The 24,176-nt window shown below is 43.7% G+C and overlaps 1 protein-coding gene across 2 annotated transcripts in view; it reads right to left on the bottom strand.

The window, feature by feature from the left end:
- The window catches only part of Tsc22d3 (TSC22 domain family member 3), a 61,249-nt gene extending 40,866 nt beyond the window's left edge, over positions 1-20,383 (bottom strand). The window contains exons 1-2 of one of the 2 annotated variants that reach the window (XM_023702708.1): positions 20,284-20,383; positions 18,442-18,853 (exon numbers count right to left, since the gene is read on the bottom strand). In XM_023702708.1, the coding sequence (XP_023558476.1) occupies positions 18,442-18,853; positions 20,284-20,314 (443 nt within the window). In that variant the 5' untranslated portion in view covers positions 20,315-20,383. Of the gene's footprint in view, positions 1-18,441; positions 18,854-19,434; positions 19,591-20,283 lie in introns of those variants that run through there. The other variant, XM_004642623.2, reaches the window with a different exon arrangement.
- Positions 20,384-24,176: the final 3,793 nt, after the last annotated feature.

Genomic DNA, 24,176 nt, shown 5'->3' with positions numbered 1-24,176 from the left:
AAATGACCAGGATATACTCCTGAAGCCTGGCTCCCTCTCTCTTTCCTCTCAGGGGCAGGCCTCTGGTCATTATTGTTTTCCTCCTTTCAGGTGACAGTCCAGCTAAGGCTTGACTTTGCAATAGAACATAGGGGCCCTTATTCCCAGTCAAGTGTTCCTTCCCTCAAGCTATTTCCTTTGATGAGAATTCCACACTAGACTTCACTTGGCCGGGCCAGTGCCCTTTGTGGAATGGACTTCCTCTGTCTTGATTCCAGGGGCTGCATGAGCTGGAATGCCCCAAGCCCACATCAGTAACATGCCTGCCCGCCAGGCACTCACATAGGCCCCATGGAGCACATGATGCCCCTAGCTCAGAACACTGTTTTCCTTTGGCATTGAGACACACACTTCCCCTGAGTTGCTTCCCAGGTGGTCAAGAGACAAAGACCTGCAGGAGGAACATAAGAGGAGGAACCAAAGTATTCTGGGGCCAGAAAGATACGTATTTATTTGATCTGTACTAAACAAATGGACTGTCAAATAATCAAGGCTGATCAACAAGGGAACCTGCTTATATTAGCTAAATGACTTTAATCAAGACAGTCTGTCCTCCCCTTAGGGATGCTTCAGGAGAGATTCTTGTTTGGTTAGGGAGTTAGAGTCTTTCAGTAGCTTATACGTTTTTTGTTCTTACTGTTAAACTATAGTCATCCCCTTTCCCTGCCCTTATCTTTCTAGTCTAACTTAAAATTTTCCATGGTCTCAGGATTCAAAGTCTTTAGAAGAGCAGCAAAGATCTAAGGAAGGCTGGGCTGAGGGTGGGAGCTCTGCACACTGGGGTCCCACAGCACCCTAATGTATACCAACCATGTGTAGACATCTGGTTTAGTGGAACCCAGCTTGGAAACTTTCTGGAGAAGAGAAGCAAACCAGTTGGAGCACCAAACCCCTATTAACTTTACAAAGACATACAGATTCCTATTTGTGACCTCATTTGTTTCAAGGTGTAACTTCTATTTGATCGCACAACCCTCACCATTTCTTTTTGTCCTCCAACGTTTGGCCTTCTTTCCTTCCTCCCTGAAATTCACTTCTGCCCTTGTTTCTCCCCCCTTTCCAAAACTTTGCTCCCTTCCCCCCCCTTTTTTAACCTTCCCTGGGTCCCTCAGGTGCTAAGGAATATTCTATATCTTTCAGTACTCTTTGAATACCAGTATCCTGTGGAACTGCTGAAATACTTTGTAATTTTAGAACTTTATAATAGGTTCAAATTAATTGAGTGTCCAGAAATCAGTCAAGAAATTATTGTTAGACAAATGAATTGAGCCAAGAAGAAGCAGGCTAATAGTGAAAGCATAAACTGTGTGGTGTTAAGGACAGTTTTCCTGTAGGCAGGTGTCTGGACAGGAGGAGGGAAGTTCCCCTTCTTCTTACTATGTCCACTGCAGTTTCTTCAGCAGTTGTATTACCTAGATGCTGGTGGGTACCAGATTGGCAGACAATACTGTTGATGATCTGCCAAACAGACAACCCTTGCCTGGCCTGGTAAGGAGGTCTTTGGTTAGTGAAATTCCACCTGCTATGGCTTATAGACTCTCACCCTATAGCCCAGGAAGAGCTGGCCAGTGTTTAAGGAAGCTGCATGTAGTGTAATATACCAAGTAACACCAACCAGATTGGGTTTTGGTAGCTCATCTGCCTATTACTGGGGAGGAATAGCAATATATAGTGTTACTAAGATTCTCTAAAGGCTCTTCATTGAAACCTATAGCAATTACTCTGGAGACAGTTGTGATTTACCAAGTTAAATAAGCTTTATAATATAGAAAGGTCAGTCTAATTTCTCTTCTTAGGCTTTCTTTTAGATGTAAATATCTGAAAAACCCATCCTCTCCATTTAATTGAGAATTTCTGGACGAGTACATATGAAGAACTCAAGAAACACAATCTAGATTCAGTACCTACATGTTGTGAGCAATGGAGTCACTTGGTTGAAGGATTTTTAGCAACTGCATGCTAATGATACAAACATCCTGGTTTTCATTACTATCCCACATCAAGTCTAACATCTTTGTGTTTTGGAAATTAAAACTAATATTTTATTCAGCTGAGTTCTCTGCTTGGGATCATGACTCTTACACATTTATTTCCTTCTTATTCTTCTCTTGCTTTTATGAATTCCCCTTCCCCCCATCATTCTGGTGTTGAGGTATTCAATGACTGGTACAAGTTTACATGTATCCCACCCACACACATCAAGATTTTAGAGGCATGGTCTTTCTGAATGCCTAAGTTGGAACAAACCCTAGAGACCATATTGTTTCTCCTTCCTCCATTTTGTAAGGAGAGAAAGTACCTGACAGACAGACATGGAAGTTACTTACTGAAGCTCAAGCATCAGATTGGTGGCAAAGTCTGTACTCAAACCCATATCTTCTGTATCCAAATTTGACCCACTTTCTACCACCTCCAGCTGTACTTCCTCCTGGAATTGTGTCTCCTCTCCAGGGTCTGGGTCCTCTCCCAGCTGGGGCTCCTCCAGGAACTGGGACTGAAGAAGCCTTTCCATCTTCATCTCACTGTTGCACAGCGGAATCTTGATTGCCTGGGAGAGGTTGGTTCCTTCCTCTCTCAATGGAGTGATCTTTCTCTTTCCGCTTATTCTCCTCCCTTTTCTCCTATTTGTCTCAACTCCTCTTCTCTTACCATCCCCCTCTTAGCTGCAGGGCTTGGGAGGGAGCAATTGGAAACTGTTTCGTAGTGTCCAAAGAAAAAGTATGCTGGGAGCTCCTGGGCCAGACTGGGCTGGCTAGGCTGTGGAGGCAGAGGAAGTTTCAGGCCCTGAATGCCTTGCGGGCTCCCAGACATTGAGGCAAATCTGGAGCTCCTGGAGCAAGTGCTGCCCTCAGGATCTTCTGCCAAACCTGGCTAGCTTCCTAAACTAACTCCCAGATTGAAAGGGAGGGCTGAATCCTAAGGAGAGGGACCCAGACAGAGGTTCTGCCAGCCAGCCCCTGTGGTTGCAACTTTCAAAAAGACCAATGTTTCACAACTGATTTCTTTCCTCACCTGAACAGCAGACCTTTCTGTCCCTCTTTCAGGACTGTGGCTGAGGTATGGAACTCCAGCCTGAGCAGAAGTAGGTTTCCACGCCTAGGGCTCCATAACACCCAAACCACCGGTCAATTTCTTTAAATAAAATCAAATAAAAAGCAGTTTTTGGCATCTGGTGGGCCTGAAGCTTTCCTGGCATGGAAATGTGAACCGATTGCGATGGGACAGGCATAGCCATCTATAATGAGAAGTCAGAAGACTGTTGGATCAGGAGACACTTTTTCTATCCAGTTACTCATTAATTTGCTGTTTGGTTCAGAGAAGATAGCTATTCTACCTTGGCCCTCAATTCCTCATATATAATGGAAGTGAGTCTGACCAAGTGAGAGAATGTTTGAAGGTACGTGTGGAGTTAGAATGTGCTACAGGCCAGCCTTGGGAAAGGACAAGCTCAAGTCCTGAAGAAGCCATTCCCAGCTCCATTGCCTTCTGAAGCCCTTTTCCATTTGTAAGTAATGACAGTAGGGCACCCTCATAATTACGTAGGTTTCAATCTCTGGTAAAACTGTGAAAGCTCAGGCTGTGCATTGGTGCACACCTGTAATATCTGAGTCTGGGGGGCTGAAGTAGGAGGATCACAAGTTTGAGCTCAGCCTGGGAAACTTACTGACTTTGTAAGACACAGGATCAAAATTAAAATAAAATAAAAATTGAAAGGATTGGGGATATAGTTCAGTGTGAAGGCCTTGAGTTCAATTCTTAATGCCTTAAAAAGAAAAAAAAAAATCAAATAAAAGCTCTCAGAAGCTCACTTACCTCTACCCACCCAGCAGAAGGGAAACTAGAGATGGTTTCAGTCATTTATACCTGAATATGAATGGAGATTGAGAGCATAAGCTCTGACAGGGAGGAAAGCTTGCCAGATTGGGCTGGCTTTGGGTGGAAAAGGGTACTTGATTGACAGCACAAGGGGAGGGGTCAGTAAGAGAAGGATTTGAGGAAAAAGGTAAGCCTGGCAAGGTTTAGTCTGCAGCCCAGTAATCACAAAGGGATACCACACGGTTTCTAGAAGTATCCTCTCACTTAACTTTCCGAACCAGGTTGCTGTAAATTTCTAAATGAAGGAACTGAGACCCTTAAAGGTTATCACTTGCCAAGCTCACACAGACTTGTCAATGGCTGTGAGATACAAAATCCCTTTGCTTCATGAGCACACAATAGCTAATCTCCTCTGGGCTGCTTGCTGGCCCCTCCAGGGCCTTTTGGAAGCAGAGAAACCCATCCCAACAAGGGCCAGAACTCTTCACTCCTCAGAAAAGGACAGAGAAAAGCAGAATAGGGCCCGGATTCTCTAGGATCTAAGCTCCTCAGGAGTAGGCTCCAACTCAAAGCACCAAACACATCCTCAGTTAAAACTAGAAGACCTGGGACGATGAGATAGTTCGGTGTATGAAGGGCCTGCTCTGGCAAGCACAGGGACCAGGGTTCAATCCATGGTCCTGTATGCCATGCTGGCCCCACCCCAGGGGCACACTGAGCTGGTGAAAGAGTATAGGCATGGTGGTATATGCCTGTAATCCCAGCGCTGGTGTGGCTGAAAAACAGGTGGGTCACTATGAGTCTGATCTGTGTAGTGAGACCCTTTACAAAATACACAAATAAAAAAATTAATTAATTAAAAAATAAAACTAGAAGATCTTAGTGAAACCTTACATATATGCAAAGAGACAGGACAGCATTTTGGAGATAAGGTCACTTCTAGGAGGCAGTTTTAAGAGTAACTTTTAGCATGCTAGTTCTTTATTTTCTTCACTGATTTCTATCCTATTTATCTGGCAGGTAATACTCTTTCTCTACAAAGTCTTCCTGGTTCAGATTTTTAGCTGTTAGGCAATTATGATTGATCCTTAGAGAATCACTAAATCAAACGTGCTCAGTCTTGGCAATGAGAACATTTCCCTGAAGGTTTGCTCCTATATTACAGGGCCTCAGTGGGCCAACAGAGCTTCAAAACCACATCAGAGATCAATAGTGGAGACTGGATTCATTTTGCCTTTCTTGCTCCTGATTTTGGGTAGCTACCACTGGAAGTGGGTCACAGGCAGGATCCAAGGTCTTAACAAGGTGAATTTTCTTTGGCAGATTTTCTAATCCCATGTGAGGTCCCATTAGTGCCTGTGTTCTCCAGGTGTCCTGTATTTTTCCTTCATTATGATAAATTGTAATGATATTGTTTGCATACTTATTATCTGATGTCTGTCTATACTACTGAATTGTAAGGTTTCTGTGGTAGAGATCCCCCACAGTCTGTTGTTTGTCACTGTATCCCATGTCTAACCTTTGTTTTGTGCACAAATGAGAAATCCTCTTCTCCACAAGTACCTGGGGGTATGCAGTCTTATTTCACTGTCACTGGTACAGGTATGCTCCCCCAAATCATTAGAGTGGGCATGGGAGCCCCAGGAGACAAGAAGGCTAAAAGATGCTAGAAGAGGCCTTGACAGTTCCTTAGTCCATTCTCTCACACCAGTCAGACACAGAGGAGTGTATGCTAGCTTTAATGACTTGCCTTCAATGGAAAGTTCACTGACATTTTTATTATGTAAGTATTTTTATGAAAAGCCTTTCATCTTTCACATATGCACTATCCTTTCCCATATAAGTACTTGCTCATGACCCTTTTGCTTTTCCCAACTGTCTTTCCTCTTCTATCCATGGTCCTTATAAATTTTTCATCTTTTTAATCCAGTTCTTTATTGCTACTAACACCACCTTCCTCATATTTTAAAATTACTGGTAATAGCCTTGATAATTTTGTGTTGCTTCTCTACATGCTTATAGTCAGGAAGTTCTTTTTGTTATCTAATCTCAGTTCTTCTTGCTACAGTTAGGCCTGTTTCCTCTTGTTCTGTTCCCAGTGTGTCTGGGAAAGGACTAGTCATCATCTCTGAGTTGTGACTTTTATTTTATTTTCTTATATTGTACAGAAAATCACCTTCTTCTCTTGACCATATCTGCCCCAACAGCCTTAAACTTTTCTTAGGTCAATAATCTTAGTTCCTTTAGCTTTGCATACAGGATACTCAAGGCCCAGGTTTTCCTACTGATGGTTAAACAAGTCCTATTCCCTTCATCTTCACCTTTCACAATGAGATCCTCTTGTATCACCATGAGCTCTCAGGAATCACCTGCTCCACCACAGTGGCAGTGTCCCTTCTCTCAAAAGAAAACTCCTTGGGGCCCTTGACCAATTTCATTACCTTTTTTAAAGATGGAGCCTCCCTTCTTTTCTGCATTGAGGCTGTTTTTTAGTGTGCATATATTTCTGACATTTGCAGCCCAGAGAATTTCCATCTTGGACCCCAGAAAGGAGGACAGCCGAAGGCGCTGTGCCCCACTGCCCCTGTACAATGAGAAGCATTCATAGCTCAGAAGGCAGCCTGAAAAGGGGAAAATAACCCTCCAGGCCCCCAAGCCCTTCTTTTTTTCTATACAGTAAATAATTTACAAAAACAAATTTTCTTCCCCACAGGCTATACCCACTTTATCACTGGTTCCCAGGGCCAGCCCTTACACATTTCCATACTGTCATGGGCTATTTTTAGCATAGGATGACATGAAATAACTAGTTGCCCATGGGCTTCAAACTTATCTTTTCCACTTGTCAGAATGTTGTTAGTTCTCCTTCTTTGGACCTACTGGCTACTCATGGCCCAAAAATATTCCTAGGGGTATGAGAGCTACCTATGTGGTATGATTTGGAGAATTCTTTAGAGAGTCTTCTGTCTGAAAATGTCTCCTTTGGCCTGAGTCTGATTATTAGAAATTTTGGAGTTAGAGATTCATTTCTTTAGCTCAGATATCACTTCCTCATAAAGTTTCTTAGTTATATTCATTGACAGAGTTTATTCCTTTTTTTCTCTTGGTACTTACTCAGTTTGTAATTACATGTTCATTAGTCTGACTGGTTAATGTTGGCCTCCCCTACTCCATTACCTACTCTAAGAGAGCTGAGAGCATGACTTCTGTATTTCTATTGTATAACCAGTGCCTAATATTGAGCTGGGCACATGGAAAGTGTGTAATGAATATTTGTTGTTGATTGAATCTATTCATAAACTTCAACGTGAATTCTCCCAACTACTTGTAGGAAAGGATTGTGCGCATAGATATCTGAGATACTAATGGTGGTAGTGGAGATGAGAAAGCAAGGATTGAATACTGACCATGAACAGTACTCATTTTCCTCAGTTTACCTGGGGCTGGTTTCTATAGCTACCCCAGCTCACTCTTTCTTCCTGCCAGTTGAGGCTTCCTACCTTTCTTGGTCTTGCCCTAGGGCCTTTGTTTAGGGGGCTATCTGGGGAAGAAGGGTTTGAGCAAAGTGCAAACAAGGTTAAAATGACATCAAGTGCAACCATATGTACATTTTTCCCAAAGATAATTTGGCAAATCATTTATACATGGGTGTATATAGAGATTTCTCATTCAACAAATGAATTACATTCCTGGGGATAAGACATTAAGTGAATTGGTTGCTAAATGAGAAATTGTATACACCATGTACATTACAATATTCAGAACAAAGAAATAGTTAAATGAAACTCTGACTTGACTTTGCTTTTATTTGCACAACTCTTACATGCAGTGCTGTAATATATCACAGAACATAAAAACTACAGTACTGTATTGTACAGAACAATCAGCAAAAAATATAGTACCATATAACAAAAAAGATACTGAGGGTCTATAAACAAGATTTAAAGAACTATACCCCAAACAGTCTGGTCATAAGGCTGAACAGTCATTAAACAGGTTGTTAAATGAGGAATATCTGTCTCTGTGTGTATGTGTGTATCTATCTATCTATTTAATGTATTTGGTACAGTGTCTTAATATGCAGCTTGAACTTGTAATGATCCTCCCGTTTTTAGTTTCCCCAGTGCTGGGATTACAGGCAAGCCCCACCATGCCTGGACTTGGTCACAGGCTCAGTGTGCCCCGGGGGAAGGGCCAGTGTGGCATGCAGGACTGGGGATCGAACCCTGGTCCCTGTGCTTGTCAATGCAGGCACTTAGTCCGCTGAGCTATCTTGCAGACCCTATCTATCATTTATTCATCCATCCATCCATCCATCCATCCATCTATCCTAATTTTCATGGCGACATGTTGCATTGCTTTGCTTTTGTTACCCACCCCAGAAGGGAGATTGAGGCTATAGAGACTGAGGCTGGAGATTTGCAGATATGAAGCCATAGCTACAGGGTCCTCTGATGCCCACCCTTAACTATACACCCAAGCTCAATCCTCCTACTTCCAGTGGGCTTTCTCCAGGAATAAGGGAAAAGGCACCTTGCTGCTCTCAGGTACTGAAGGCCCACACTTTTACAGGGCTAGCCCAGGTTCCTGAGAAAAGGGTAGTAGAGCTCCAAGTCAGAAAGGAACAATGAGGGTTGGGCCATGAAGATAGCTCAGTGGTCTAAGCACCTGTCTAGGCAACTGCAAGGTCCCATGTTTCATCCCCAGGACCACATGCCGGCCTGTGCCCCAGGTGCATTGAGCTAGCCACCAAGACAGGGTGTGGTAGCACATGCCTGTAATCCCAGTGCTGGGGAAGCTGAAACAGGGGAATCAGTCTGAAACAGGAGAGTCACTACGAGTATAAGCTATGTAGTGAGACCCTGTACCAAATATATAATTTTTTTAAAGGGAGAGGGCCAGAGTGAGTCTTTCTTTCTTGTCTCTGGGTTCTAGCCCAGAAGAATCAAGTTTTCCCACCTCAGGCCAGCCCCTTCAGACCAGGAACCCTGCTGCACTGGCAATTCTCTTTCCTTCTCCTAACCAGAAAGCTTTACAGCCAGACAGCTTCCCACCAGCCAAAGCCAACCCATTCTTTAAAGCTCTGCTGGAAGCCGCCGCCATAAAGAGCCTCTCCCTTCCTAGTTTGCTTTGGCTCCACCCAAGCTCTGCTCAGTGTTAGGCCTGCCTCTGGAGGAGCAGAAGCCCCAAATGGGCTCTCAAAGGCTTGTGGATGCTTCAATGCTTTTTTTCCACAGGCCTCAGGTGCTGCTGCTCTACTTACCCAAGCTACACTCCCAGCTCCTCACACACCACCGGTACCCCATGTCCTCTGTAGTACTTACCAGGATAGACAGGCATTCAGTAAATCTACCCACATTGCTCAGTAAGTAGCAGACCCCTGGTCAATGAATGTGGATTAAATGAAGTGCTTAGTCACTCAGTAGAAGGCCAAATAAGGTACAGCCATCATTCGTCTCTCTGTGTACCTGGGCAGGTAACATGCCTTCAAACTGAGCAATTCTTTTTCTTGTTCTTTCTTTCCATTTCCCCTTTTTCTTTTCTGTTCCCCACTTTTAAACCCACAACTACCTGCTGAACACATAGAAAGGACAGGAAGAAGTGACTGAAATGAGGTGCTAGAAGACCAGGATGGGTCCCTAACAAGGGAAATTCTCCACTTCCATCTCTAGGCCCACAATGTTCACTGATTCAGGCTGTGATCTGGGGGAAAGGGTTCTGAGGGGCCTATCTCTCATGAGCTCTGAGATGCTGATCTTGGGCTAGTCTAAAACCTATAAGTCTGAGCTTTGGATACAAACTATGCCTGCTGGTAAATCACAAACCACCTGTTTTACTTTGCTTCCCAGTTTCTCCCTCTCTCTTTCCCTTAGACTGGAGGGCAGTATCCTCACCTCCCTCAGCCTGTGAGCCACTTACCTGGTGGCAATGCAATGGGACAGGCTGGGGCAAAGACAAGGAAGAAAAAGAGGGCCTTCAGCTTAGTCACAAACCTTAGGCCAATGGGATATCAGATTGATGGGGATACTGTGCTATAGATAGATCAGTTTACTGAGAAGTACATCATAGGATTCAGTGGGGCTCAGTTGTACCAAGCTAGTAATGTAATTTTTTGAATAGGTCAGGAAAAATGATAAGAATCATCATAAATCCAAGTTAGCCTGAGGATTTTTGAGACTTCATGGAGAATGGACTGAGAATTGGGTCTTGAAAATCTTTCCTTTAAACAGCTCTTTAAGTTTCTGATAAACCTTTCCACTTGGTGTTAAGTCAGCCTGGAGTTCCCAGAACAAGTAAACAAAAAAGGAAATGGGGTTTCTGAGACCTGTACTAGGGTCCCTCCAGAAATCAGGCTATATCTTGAGCATTATCAAACAAAAGCAGGAGAACCTCCCTGAATGCCTCAAACAAAATTAAGTGCACTGCAGCTCACTTGTCTGCTCTCATTTTATGCTGAGTGTAGGGGTTAAGGAGAACCACCTTTGAGCCTGGCATTGACCTCTGACCAGATTATTCTCCTGAGAGAGGGCAGAATAGGCTTTCCTTTGGAAAGTGTGAGTTCTACCCAGACCCTCAGAAGGTTTCCAAATGCCTGCCCTCAGGGAAAGCCAGCACTGAGCAAGCAGAAGCTTGAAGCTTCAGCAACCTGGCTCAGTTGCAAAAGGCACTACAAGAGATATGACTCAAAGCCCTCAGGCTGTTCTAGACCAATCCCAGCCTGGGAGTCTGACATCACTGAAGGAGGGGCCTGTGGAGTTGGGGGGCAAGCCAGGAAGGAACCATTGAAGTCATTTCCTTCCTTCTTATTTCTCACTCCACTTTTATTCAGAGATAGCACCAGCTGAAACAGTGAGGAGTAGTGCAAATCCTAGCCAGATCCCTAACGTGTGAATAGATATAGTTTAGCTCCCTTGAAGAGAAGTAGGTTGAATACTCAAACCTACTTTTTGAGTAAATTCTTCCTTCAAGGAAGGACAGAGAAGGTCCCTGTGATTCTTTGTCCATAGGAAGAGGCCCACTTTTTGAGGAAAATGACTACCTTGAGAGGAAGGCTGATAGTGTGCCTGGGCCACCACTAGCCAAGCCTGCTTCTAGCTCTGATTTTACCTTGCGCTGTGTCTGCTTCTTATTCAGTCTCCTGTGCTGGTTGCAATCTTACACCTCTTAGATCATTTCCAATAGTAATTGCAACTTCAGGCAAGAGAATTTTACCTAGAAGGCACCAATTAACTTGCCTTGCTTGCTTAAAGAATCCCCTACTTCCTGGAATAGTATGTTTTCTTTCTGCTCTCAAAGACACCATTTCATCCTCATTTCAACCCCTCAGCTAAACTGGATTTCAGCATGATAGGCAATGGCTTCCAGAGACTGTCTCTTCTGAGCTGATTCCCCAACACATCTAGGCTGCTCTGAGACCTGGATATAATCTTTTCACATTCACAGGGCTTCTATTAGCCCATGGAGTTCCATGGAGGGCTTGGTCTACAAACGCTGTAGCATTACAGTAAAGCCCTACCCCTTGTCCTATTATTGTAGTCATTGGGATGGCATAGTACATCATGGGCCATTATTACTCTCCTTATTTAAAAGGGTCATAGAATACTCTACCTTGAGTACAATGAGTACACAAAATGCCCCACTAGATGAATTTAAGCTTTAGTCTCATTTAGCATGTTAGTCTTTCCAAGGTTGAAGAAACTATTGTATGATACCAACTGATTTGTTATGTAAACCCAGACAGCTATGACAGATTCTGGCTTTGCTATTATCTTGAGGGATGCCTTACATAAGAGGAGAAAGTTCAGGTTAGGAGCAGAATCATGGTGAGCAAAGACAGTGAGACTGTCACCACCAGACATAGCCAGGTAGACATAGCCTACCTTGTTCCTCTCAACTGACCTACCAAGTGCTAGCAAGACCTCTGCAGGGTTCCATCATTCAGGCAGCCTAGAAATTGTCAGCTTTGGCTATACACATACATCTCCATTCATTTAGACTCCTTAGTTTTAAGAACTACATCTGGAAAGAAGCCAACACTTGACCTGGAATTGAAAGCTTGTCAGTTTATCTGCAAGTACAAATATTAGCAGGAGTGTTAACCTTCTCTTCAGGCAAGGAGGGAAAATAAGGTCACCCTGAAAGGAGTTATTTTCTGAGATATGGTCTCACATGGGTCTACTCTGGGCTAAAACCAAGAGTAGATGAAACTCAGTCTATTCTTACCATCTTTCTTTTAGAGCATAAACCTTCCAACCAGACCCCTTAAACTCTCCTGCCTCTTAGATCACTGCACAGCAGCAGCCCACCCAAGATAGACCTTTCCTGGACTCTTGAACTCCAGCATTATCTCTCTGCCTCTCCTATAAAACTCTACTCCCAGTGATCTGTCACACTGAAGATATGAGAAACAAAGCCACACAAAATAATCAATTATAAGTCATGGTACCATATGTTATTGTTCTAAAAGGTATGCCGGATCCTGGCCACTCATGAGAGATATGCATAAAAACTTTTGCCAGTCTCTAGTTCATGAACATTCTGAAAACATATCATTTTCCCAGTTAACATCATAATTTTGCTAAACTTCTTAGATTTCATGGTCATCAAGCATTAGCAGCTGACTCAGGGAGAAGAATAATGTTCTAAAAGAAATAAACATTTTTTCTTTTTTTTTTTTTTGTATTTTTAGGGAAGGGTCTACCAGGTGTTCAGGGTCTCACTACTAGATCAGATTCATAGTGATCCACCTGCTTACAGCCTCCCAAGAACTGGAATTACAGATGAGTGCTGCACTCCCAGTCTCAATTGCTAGCTCAGCGTGCCCAGGGGGCCAGGACCAGCACTACAGGCCTGGGGATGGAAGCCCCGGCCCCTGCGCCTACTTGCAGGTGCTTTAATCCACTGAGCTATTTTGCCAGCCCAACATTTCTTCATTTTGTGAGAGTGATCAGTGTAGGTTGTGTGCATAGGACCAAGAATTATGCTGAAAAGTAGGTAGTGAAAAATGCCACTGTCAGGTAGATACCCAAAATAACTGAAAACAGCAAATGATACAGATAGTTGTACAATAGTGTTCACAGCAGCATTCTGTATTTCAGTACTGATGGTTGAACTCAGGGCATCTACACTGTTACATCTCCAGTCCTTATTTCTATTTTTTGAGACAAGATGTTGCTAAGTCACTAAATTGCCTAGGTTGGGTTTAAATTTTTGATCCTGCCTCAGCATCACAGATCAATGAGATGATAGGTGTGTACCACCATTCCCAGCTATAGCAGCATTCTTCATAGTAGTCAAAAGGCATAAACGAAGTATCCATTGATGGATGAATGAATAAGCAAAATGTGTCAATACAGTAGAACATTGCTCACTCAAAAGGGGCAAAATATTGATACTTGCTACAACATGGATGACCCTTGAAAACATTAAGCTAAGTGAAAGAGGTCAGGCTCAAAGGACATAAACTGTATGATTCTATTTACATGAAATACTCAGAATAGGCAAAGTCATAGAGACAGAAAGTGAAGCAAGATACCATGGATTTGGCAGGAGGGCAGTGAGATGTCATTGTATAGTTTTCTATTTGGGATGATGAGAAAGTTCTACAAATGATGATGGTTGATATATGACATAAACCATATATATGATATACCATATATATTTCTTAAACTGACTAAAATGGCAATGTTTTTAATATATTTTACCGTACTATTTTATACAATACGTGAATATATAACACATACCCATATATAGTAGCAGGTACTAATAGGTGTGCCAGGTTTATTCGTTAGTAAAAAGATTGGCCTTTACATATTAACCTCCTAGCACATGAGATTCACATCTGAGTCTCAGCAAAAGGACAGTTTCTTTCAAGGTTCTCATGAGGTATCCAAACTATGAAAATAAGGTCTGCAAAGGCATTTGAGTTTTTAATGGAGATTGTCTCTTAATCCAAGAGTGTTTCTTCTTTGTCAGACCACTAGACACAGGAAATAGCTATTTTAAATTACTTTGTGTGAAGGAAAGATTTTCAAAGCTTGGTACCAAAAGTAAAAATCACAAAGGCAAAGAATGTCAGGCTTAACCACATAGAAACCCAAAACCTCTCTGTGGCAAAGAATTCTATCCCTAAATCAAATGGTAAATTAGTTGACAAAAGGTTGCAATCTCTAATTCAGGGTTTCTCACGGTGTGGTCTACATACCACTGGTGCTATGGGAGAGAATTTTTGATGGTGCAGGGACAGGGAACTGAATCTTAAATGGTATGAATTTAGACACTACAGCAGGAAGCTCTTCATGTCACACCATGCAAGTGGTTACCTCCTCAGAAGCTAGGTCCAGGAATATACAACAGACCTGGAATCATTATTTTTTCTCTTGTATTTCAGGGAAGGGTCTACAGGGTGTTCAGGGTCTCACTACCAGATCAAACTAGTAGTTATCTGCCTGTTTACAGCCTCCCAAGAGCTGGAATTATAGGCACGCACCACCACGCTCAGTCTCTGGAATCATTAGTTCTAAGACTCAATTAAAGCTGAAATATTTTTATGTAAAATTTTCTTGAAAACTTGATTTCTGAATCTATATACTTCCTTTGTGTTACTATATATCAGCCCAATAGAGAATGGTAAATGAATTAGCACACATGGGCAATCAGATATATTTGCTATTATTACTATTTCTGAATATCTATGTGTGGAAATCACTGGGTGCTAGGTCAGATGCTTAAAGGCAGAATACTAGGGCTTCTGGAGCTGAAGGGCATGCATGAGTCAAAATATTTCAGACACACTGGGCAGGCATGCTCTGGAGCCAAGGGCAAAAGAGTTGACATAGAAGTTTTGGGTAAAATCTTAGAAATAAATATGAATAAATAAAATAAATAAATATGAGGTTATAGCAATCACAACAGAATACTGCCAACACTTCCATCCCTGCTTGCTATATCTACCTTACAGATTAGAGGACTGAAGACCTTCAAATGTCAATTTGTGAAGTTTTTTATATATAGTCCAGTGTATTCTATCTCCCACCTAAATTTTCCAGTCCTAGAAGCTTATTCAAATGCAAGGTAGAGTCCCCTAATAATAGGGTGACTATTCCAAGTTCCCTGGGACTGTCCCAGTTTGACTACCAAAACTCCTGTGTCCCAGGGCTAAGATAGGTGATTACCCTACATAATAAAGATATTTTGACCAGTTAGAAAGGCTCTGGGCTCACATGTCTGTTTTACAGACAATATTTAGTATTATAACAATTTCTTTAGCATTTAGTTCCTTTTTAAAATCTTATTTTTGAGACAGGGTGTCACTATACAGCTCAGGCTGGCCTTAAGCTCACTTTGTAGCCCACTGGTCTTGAACTCATAATAATCCTCTTGCCTCAGCCTCCCAAGTGTTGGGATTACAGAAGTGTACCACCATGCCTGGGTTTTCAGTGTTTTAAACAATTTTTGTTCATAATCAATACACCCCAGAATCCATGACCTCATTTGGAGTCTTGGGTCTACTCTTCACTGTGAAGCACTGGTAAAGTTAATTTTTCCAAGCCTCAGTTTCTTTCTTTATAAAACGAAAATGGTTGATAATACTAGTTTATCAGGTTGCTATAAATTTAAATGAGAGTATAAAGATATCAATGTATAATAAATGCCAGCTATTAAGCCTTTGTATTTATTAGTTACATAAAATTGAAGGGGTAGTATTTAAAACACATCTCTTCCTCCAAATAGTTTAGAGGCACCATTCACAAACCAACAGGCTGTATCCTCATTACCATACATAGTAGCATTGTCCAGCAAGACTTCTATCAGCCTGAGTTACTGCGTGTGATTATAACTTAAAAAAAAAGAATAGTTACACTTAAACCCAAACACATTCCTCTTCTCAAATTTCCTACACTCTTGTACTTCAAGGAAACCATGAGCTAAGATGGGAGCCAAGGATAGGTCAAATCAGACAAAACAGATATAAATGAAGAATGTGTCCTGCCCTCTTCCCAACAGTATGGGTGCCCCAAAAGCAGCGGAATGTGCTGCAGAAGGAGGCGTGGGGACAGTAACTTTCCCAGCATAGGTGGTGGCATTGAAAGTCCACAAAGGAAAAAGACATTCTAACAGAAGCCTGAAATGCCTAATCATGAGATGGAATGAGAATAAACACGATAGCTAAAATACGAAGATAGAAATCCAGGGAATTAAATCAAGAGAGGAAATGTTCACTTAGAAGAAAGCTATCCAGTCCAAACACTGGAGAAATTCAATGACCAGCAATAAAGGTTGCCTAGTGTGCTAATGAGCATGCCATTCTGGGTGAAGTCTAAACTGAATTTAGAACCTCTGATCTGTAAGGTCCCAGTTGTCAAGGAAAATGAGAGAACGATTTGTACTAGCAAAACTAATAAGATTGCTACTACAGAACCCTGTCACTCACACCTAAACTTCAAGGAAGCCTGACAGCCTCTTGATTTGTTCCTTAGTGATTTAGGACACTGAGTTGCTCTGATCTCAGGAGGCAGGGTACTCAAGTGTACCGAATAGCTCACTTTCCTTCCTCAACCATTGCCTTCAATACCTCCCATCCCAATTCTCTAGGATTTTCAGGCTTTGTCAAGAACCGAGTATCAATAAAGCAGTGTCAATACAGTGGATGACAAAAGAAGTCTCTATTCAAGAAACCCAACCAAGACAATCATAGGTATAGCACAGGTGAATACTTCAATTTCAGGCTCCCATCTTCACACCTTGCTCAGTCAGATCTAACACACCTAGGCCCAGATCTAGAGCCAGAGGAAGCATTCTCCTCTCATACTTCACCTCCCTTCCTCCCCTGCCCAGGGTGAGGGAAGTTTCTCTTCTAGTTGAAAGAATGCAAATTATATGGGCCATTTTCCCAGGCACATCCCAAATCTCCAACCCCTAACCCCACACCAGAATCCAAATCATTAGGATCATGTTCGGGATTTCACTCTGCAGGGTTTCAGCTTCTATGGGCTGAATATACTTGTAATCTTTCAAGTATATTTTTTAAATATATATTTTGAGGATTTTCTTGAAATCTATTCTTTCCATGGTTTGCTTTATTTTAGACAACGAGATAATTTGATACCTAAAGTGAAGTAATAGATGGGAAAGGGTCTTAATGGCATTGAAAATGCCTGAGAAATACAGCTTGTTCTGATAACACTAACAAAGTCAGGAGCCTTGCTGATTCCTGCCTGGAACTACTGTGGCTAAGGTGAGGGTAAGGCAGTGGTGGATTCATCTTGGGACAAGGGAGGCAAACCAGGCCTTAGCAGTGAGGGTAGCTCCTGCGTTTCTAAACTGCTTTTGGATATTTTTGTTTGAGGCTTAGGGCTTAGGGCCACCCAGGTAGTCTGTGAATGCTCACGATTTCTTATTGCTTTAGGAATACTCCCTGTCCATGACAAAGAACCTCAGCTCCAAGAAGCCTTAGAGAGATCAGAGAGGTCAGACAATTTTCTTAGCCTCACATGTAAAGGGAGGGACATAACTTGTACTACCATGTAGGTTTGTCATGGCCTAAATGTCTTTGTTGTACATAACTGTGTCATTGAGCATATACTTGCTTTTATTCTAAAAACACTTTGTGTGCGTGCATGCATACGTGCATGCGTGCGTGCGCACGCACATGCACACACACACCCCACTGATTTCCACAGTAAACTTTCCTGAAGTGTCCCCTTCCCTACTTTACACTGCCTTAGTTGTTGTTCTCACCAAAGTCTCTCAGACTGGGGGACAGAAGCCAATTTGTGTCCCCAAAGGGGACAGCAGCAACTTTGGATGTGCCACTGTGTTTCTCTCTTCCTTGCTCCCTTTCTTGCCTCCCCACAAAGATTTCTAGTGAGTTTGACCTACACGGGAACAGATACCTGCATGGGTGAAATGAATTCACTCATTCACCTGCCATATGCAGCTCTTGAGGTATATAAGAAATCCTAGTTACTTTGTAGAGTTGTATTTTGCTTACATTCAAAATCAAAGGCTTTGATCTATGGAGGGAGTGGGGTCCTCCCTTTCTAGACTCACAAAATTCTCAAAAGTCTCTATTTTTGTTTCCCTCCTTGTACCTTCCAAGACCAGCAGCAACCTAAATTGTCCTGACATTTTGCTTGTTCTGTCAGTCAGGGCCACTAAGTCATTTAAAAGCCCTGGTAGTTTCATTTGGAATCTGGACACTTAGAAGTGAACTTCTCAGTAGGGTGGAACTCAGATTAAAGATTGGACATCATAGCAGAATGGACTGAGGGGCTGTGCATTTGAGAAGAGGGGTACCCATAGCTACTTGTAAACTATAGAGGGTCTGCCCACCTCTTGGCTCCAGAGTTCTTATGAAACTCCAGAGTTCATAGGCGACCTTCCAAACACGCTCACACCTGCTAGGCCTCCCCTGAGCTGTGCAAATCTCCAGGTAACCAAAGGTCCAGTTAGAGCAGCCTGTGAACCTGACCTCCCCAGTGCCCCTGGTGAACTTCCTGCTTTCCCCCTTTTGCTAGAAGGAAGGGTCTAGCAGGGGAAGGTGTATGCAGAAATGCACAAATAACCATGTGCCCAACTACCTACCTGTGGAAGAAGAGCAGGATGGAGAGCATGGTTTGGTCGATTTTGCGACTGCAAATCCCCTCGTTGATCAAGTAGCAGGGGTCGCGCAGCACAGGCTCTAGCGAATCTTGCCGCATTATGTTGTTTAGCTTGTCAGCATTGAGGTTCTCAAAGATCAACTTCTCTTGCAGCTGCTTAAAGTTGCTCACGGTAGGGCTGCCCGCGTTGTTGTTTTCCGGGCTGTTGCCCTGCTGCAGCCCGCTCCGGTTGGCCAGGTCCAGGCAGCAGTTGCAGCAGTCAAGGCCGACAGGTGAGCGGCAGTCGATCTTGGACTGGGCCATTTTCTCAGACTTAGGTGTTGCCAGGCCTTCGAGGTCAGAGAAGGCAGACAGGTGTGTGCCCGCGGGGCTAGTCTGAGGGGACGCCAGGGTGTCTGGAAAAGACAAGTTGAAAGGACAAGAGTTGGAAATTTGCGTCTAAAACTAGCCGCCCTGAGCCTCGGTTCGGCTCCCTTCTGGTTGTACTGCTCAGGGTGCGAATAGAAACAGCTGGACAAACAGCTCTGAGAGGAACCTTTTGGTTCCCCCTGCCCCGCCCCCGGCCACGGCTGCCCCGCCGAGGTGCCACACACGGCTCCCGCGCTGCCCTAAGTTTTCCAAGTGTGAGCTGGGCTGGGGCGGACCTGGGGTTGCGAGCTGGGCGGGTGGCGGGGCTGAGGGAGGCTGAGGCGCGCCCTCGCTCACGGCTCCCTCCTTGCGCCCTCCCTCCCTCCCTCCCTCCCTCTCTCCCTCCTCCCTCCCGGCTCTCGGGCTCTCCCGGCTGTGCCGGCAGAGGCGCGGCGGGAGCCCGGAGCTAGAGCGCTAGCCGCGCCTCCCGTCAGCCCGGGCCTTGACAGCGCGTAAATTAGTTTAGGGGCGGCAGAGGACGCCTTTTCCCTGGCAGGCGCGGGCTGGGCTCCTCCACGCTGCGTCCCCGCTCCCGCTCCCGCTCCCGCGCCCCCGCAGCCGCCCGCACCTTCGCCTGCGCTGCCACCGAGCCCTCCCGCCGGCTTCCCCTGCTTCGCGCCCGGCGCCTCAGGTCCGCCTTTCTCCGCGTTCAGGGCGCATCCTCTCCACAGAAACTGCCGAGCGGCCGCCGCCAAGCGCAGCGCCTCCTCACCCCGGCCAGCCGCGCGGGTCTCCTCTGAGGGACGGGAACGCCCTTGGGCCGCGGCAGAGGAGCCCCCTCTGGAGGCGCGCCGACAGCGCGAGCGGGCGCGCGGGCTCGGAACCTCCGCCCCTGACAGGAGACTTGGGGTGCAGAGAGCGGTCCCCATGTGAGCTGTCAGGCGAACAGCACGCGTGGCCAATAAGTACCTTAAGCAAAGTTCACAGAAGCACGCGAATTTACCTCAGTTTCTGTCTCTTTCTCCTCACTTCTACGCTCCTTTTCCCACCTGACCGCTCTTCTCTCCCCTAAACCGCCTTTGGGGGATCGCTGTCCCGGTCTCCCGGATTGCTCCCCAGCAGGCTTACCCGCTGCTCTGCCCCTTCCTGCTTTCTGTGCTTCTACTTTGCCACTATTTATGTTTCCTCTTTTCCTTTTTACTTCGTTAGTCATTGCCTCTATTTTCTCCATTTCCCTTTTCCCCTTTCTCTCCCTATTTCTTTTCTCGACCTTTTCTTTATTTCTGCACTCCCTCCCCCTTTTTCTCGTCCTTTCGTGTTCTTTCGTGCCCCTTCATTTTTATTTTATTTCCCCCCTTACTTCCCGCACCACAGCACTCCTTCTTTCTCCTCACTTATTTTTCTTTACCTTTTAAAACTTGTTCCTCGTCTTTTCACACCACTACCTGTCCCGTTAGGTGAACTGTAAAGTCTTTACCTTTGGTGAAACGAGGTGATTCTCTGTCCATTGGTCTGAGGCTCGGCTCGAGCAGAAACAATATTTCGTTCTGAAGCCCCTGGCGGAGGGATCTGAAAGGAAGAATCTGGAACAGAGGTAAAGGGCGCACGAGGCTCAAGGGTAGTCTCCTGCGGTAGGTGGCTCTTACCCCAGGTTTGGAAGATGTGGGGACATGTTTGGGGGACAAAGTGATAGGCTTCTACGGTGCCCCAGAACGTGGAGACTTGGTTTACGTTGAATATGTAAGATTTAATAATAATTGGTTCCTGGAAAAATAAAAATACTTACAATGTTCACTTTTCTTATAAAACAAATAGATTTCAATTTCAGCATTCCCCCCACCCCTCCCTCGCTTTAGACCTTGGTCCTCAGAATTTGTACTCTGGTATACTGCCATCTTGTGGCCAAGACGTGAAAGTGGTCTCTGTTGCGTCACACAGTTCCAAGCAGGGAGAAACCAGAGGTGCTTCCTCCTGGAATGCACAGTTGCAGTGGTTTTCAGAGCACAGAGGAGAAGGAGCTATTCTACTAATAAATCCCGATTGCCAAGTTGTAGGTGGAGATGTTAGTGAAGAACAGAGCAGCCCTTTTGCTAGCAGAACTCCACTTGCCCAAATCCCTGAAGATTGGATTTCATAGAATTAAAATTTCCTCCAGGTGCTACAAGCCAGACCAGTGACAAACAACAGTGGCCACTAATTCCTATTCCCAAGGAAGGCCCTGAGGGTTTTGTATGGGGACCTCAAATTTGGGAAGCTGAGAAGGCATTACTCTACTATAGTGGCCAGAAAACCCAAACCAAGCTGTATCTCTCGCTCCTGACAGGATCCTGAGGGCAGGATTAAAAAGAGGACTGACAGAGACTGAGTATAGTTTCAATGTTCTCAAAGACTGCTGGGGGCCAGGGACATAACTCAGCGGCCTACCTGGCAAGCACAAGGTCCTGAGTTTGGTCTCCACTACCAAAAAATATAAAGTAAAAAAAGACATTTTGGGACTGGACATGGTGGTGCACACCTGTAATCCCAACACTCAAGGGACTGAGACAGGAAAATTGTTGCGAGTTTGAGGCCAGCTTGGGCTACAAAGTAAGTTTAAGGCCAGCTGTATAGTGAATTCTGTCTCAAAAAGAAAAAAAAATACCTGCTACGAAGTCCCTGTCTTCTCTCAAAACCCAGTCCTAGGGCCAGTGAGATAGCTCTGTGGACTAAGCGCCTACTTAGGCAAGTGCAGGGACTGGGGTTCAATCCCCAGTCGCACTGCCAAGCCCACCCTGGTCCTGGGCTCCTTGAGCCAGCAACCTAGTCTGGGCATGGTGGAGCTGTGTAGTGAGACTCTGTACCAAATGCAGAAATTAAAAAACAAACAAACAAACAAAACAGTCCTTTAGATGTGTTATTCTCTCACTTTTTCTCTTTTTTGTCTTTAAAAAAATGTTCTTGAGTAAAAGCCAGAGAAGGTAGTATAATAGAAAGTATCATTTGCCTTGTGTAGACTTATAGCCTACTCAATTGTTTCCAAATTACAGTGTTTAAGATTTTTCTTCTTGTTTTAATTATTTTATAACAAAATATACTAGATCCATAAATGTTTGTTTAAGTTGTGATTTTTAGAACTGTCAGGCTTTTTGCTTCTGTATTTGCCTGAGTCCTCTTATCTTTGTGCATGACCTTGGGATGAGGCCCTGGTGGAAGCATTTCCTTCTTGGCATTTGGCACCATTAAATTCAGGATTTTGTCCCCTTGACATTTCCCTTGCTGTAATCCTTGCTTTCAAGCAGTATTGTTAATAATTCAATGCAGTGTTGCATACCATATACACACTGATCAAGAGCAAATATAATTGAGGCATAGAAAAACTTACCTAGGCCAGAGATTGAGTTCAGAGGATGTCCATGTGTTTGCGGACACATCCAGCTTGTATTGACATACTGCATACCTCTGTGAGGGAAGACTAAGTGGGTGGGGCCATGTTGGCTTTCTGTGAAGCTTTGCTTTGTGAAAATATATTGTGTTGGATGGAGAGACTCCAAGCAGCAAAATGTTCTGCATAAATTGAGAGGGCAGGGACCAAGGCCCACTACCAGATCAAGCTGGAGGCTTTTTGAGTGAACTAGAAGGGGAGTGGAAGGAGCACCTCCACAGATGGTTGACAGCCCCTTACTGTGCATTTGTCACATTCTATGTACAGTGTGAATGAAGATTCAGAAGTAAATGGGACTTGATCTAAGCCTGAAAAGAGCTCATTGTTTTACTTGGAAAAAGGGACACATAGACAGAAAAAAACAGTATCAATGATCAGTTTTCAGTGATGATAGAGGCCTGGTGTGTATTAAGGAGGCATCACATGTTTTGAAGTATGTGGAGAAGGGTTTGCTCTGGAAGGAGGGAAGGGACTCTGCAGAGGATCCTTGACTGACTCTCAGTGGTGTTGCACCCTAATGAACCCACCATAAGTTGAAAATATGAATGATCAGTCAAAAATGTATTTGCTGCATTTAACTTACTGGTCTTTTTTTTTTTTTTTTTTTTTTTTTGCAGAGCTGGGGATTGAACTCAAGCCCTTGTGCTTGTCAGGGAAGCGCTTATTCCATTGAGCCATCTCCCTGGCCCCTGGTCCTTGTAACTTAATCACTCATGACATCAGTGGTGGTGAGCTTACAGCATGTGTGCTGCAGCAAGCTCATTGAACAGTTCTAACAGGTTCCTCAGTATTGCACTATGCTGTTGAGTATCACCTGTTTACTTTCCTAGTCTCATAGGAGGGTAACATCACGAGAGTACTAGGCCATGTATTACTATCCCAGGAAAAGATTAAAATTCCAAATTTGAGGTATGGTTTCTGCTGTGTCTGTTGGGGGACTGTTACGGATCACAAGAGAGTTTCATACTACTGAAGAATAAAATGTGCAATAGAGAACTGAGAATTGAGCCTGGAAGGAGATCCAGGGCCCTGATCTTTAGGGACTCAGGGTAAAACATTACACAATCTCCCCATTTCACTAATTTGTCTTGAATTTCCTAATTATTAAGAAAAAGAAGAGGTATCACTTACTGAATCCCTTTTATGTGCCAATGCCTTACATACCTTATGTCATTGATTCCTCATAGAAACCTTATGATATAAATATTAGCATTCCAGTGATGATATGAGCTTGAAAAAGTTAAAGAAGCTCTTGAGTCACAATAAGTAGTAAGTAGTGGAGTTTAGATTTGGACCTGTATCTTTCTGGCTTCAGATTCTGTGCTTTTACCCATTAGGTAAAAGCCTAATTCTAACCCCTGTGTCTAGCATATGCAATCAGTGAAATCCCAAACTGCATGCAACTGAATCAGATATTACATGTTCTTGTGTGGCTTGGAGGGTAAAACAAAATGACTGCCAGTAATGTTACTTCAACTTACCTGCATGTGTGTATCTGTGCAGACAGGCATTTATTATTATTAAGCAAATGTGTCCATTTTCATATTTATTTTTTTTTCAGTACCAGGGACTGAATTCAGGACCCTGTGCTTGCCAGGCGAATGCTTATTCTACTAAGCTATCTCCCCAGGCCCTCTTATTTAAAATTTTTTTTTCATTCTGTAATTGTTTATTTTTCATTAATTAATATAATCATTTCATTCAGTATTTATTATGTGTCTGGTGACTCTAGGAATAAGTCATACAAAAATAATTAAGAAAATTTCTGCTCACCAGGAGCTCACAAATTGTATTATGCAGTTATATAGCTAAATATAACATGTTTTTCTAAACTTAATTCAGCTGTAATAAAAAAATGAAGTAAACTGAAACTTGAACTTATGAGTTTGCCACTTTTCTAACTGTAAAAGTATTAGTATATGGTTCTGTGGGTTGCATCATATTGCCCT

Source organism: Octodon degus, unplaced genomic scaffold (genome assembly GCF_000260255.1).
Source record: "Octodon degus isolate 3935 unplaced genomic scaffold, OctDeg1.0 scaffold00157, whole genome shotgun sequence".
NCBI lineage: Eukaryota > Metazoa > Chordata > Mammalia > Rodentia > Octodontidae > Octodon > Octodon degus.
Note: the sequence above shows the minus strand (reverse complement) of the source record. Positions and strands in the feature narration are given on the sequence as shown.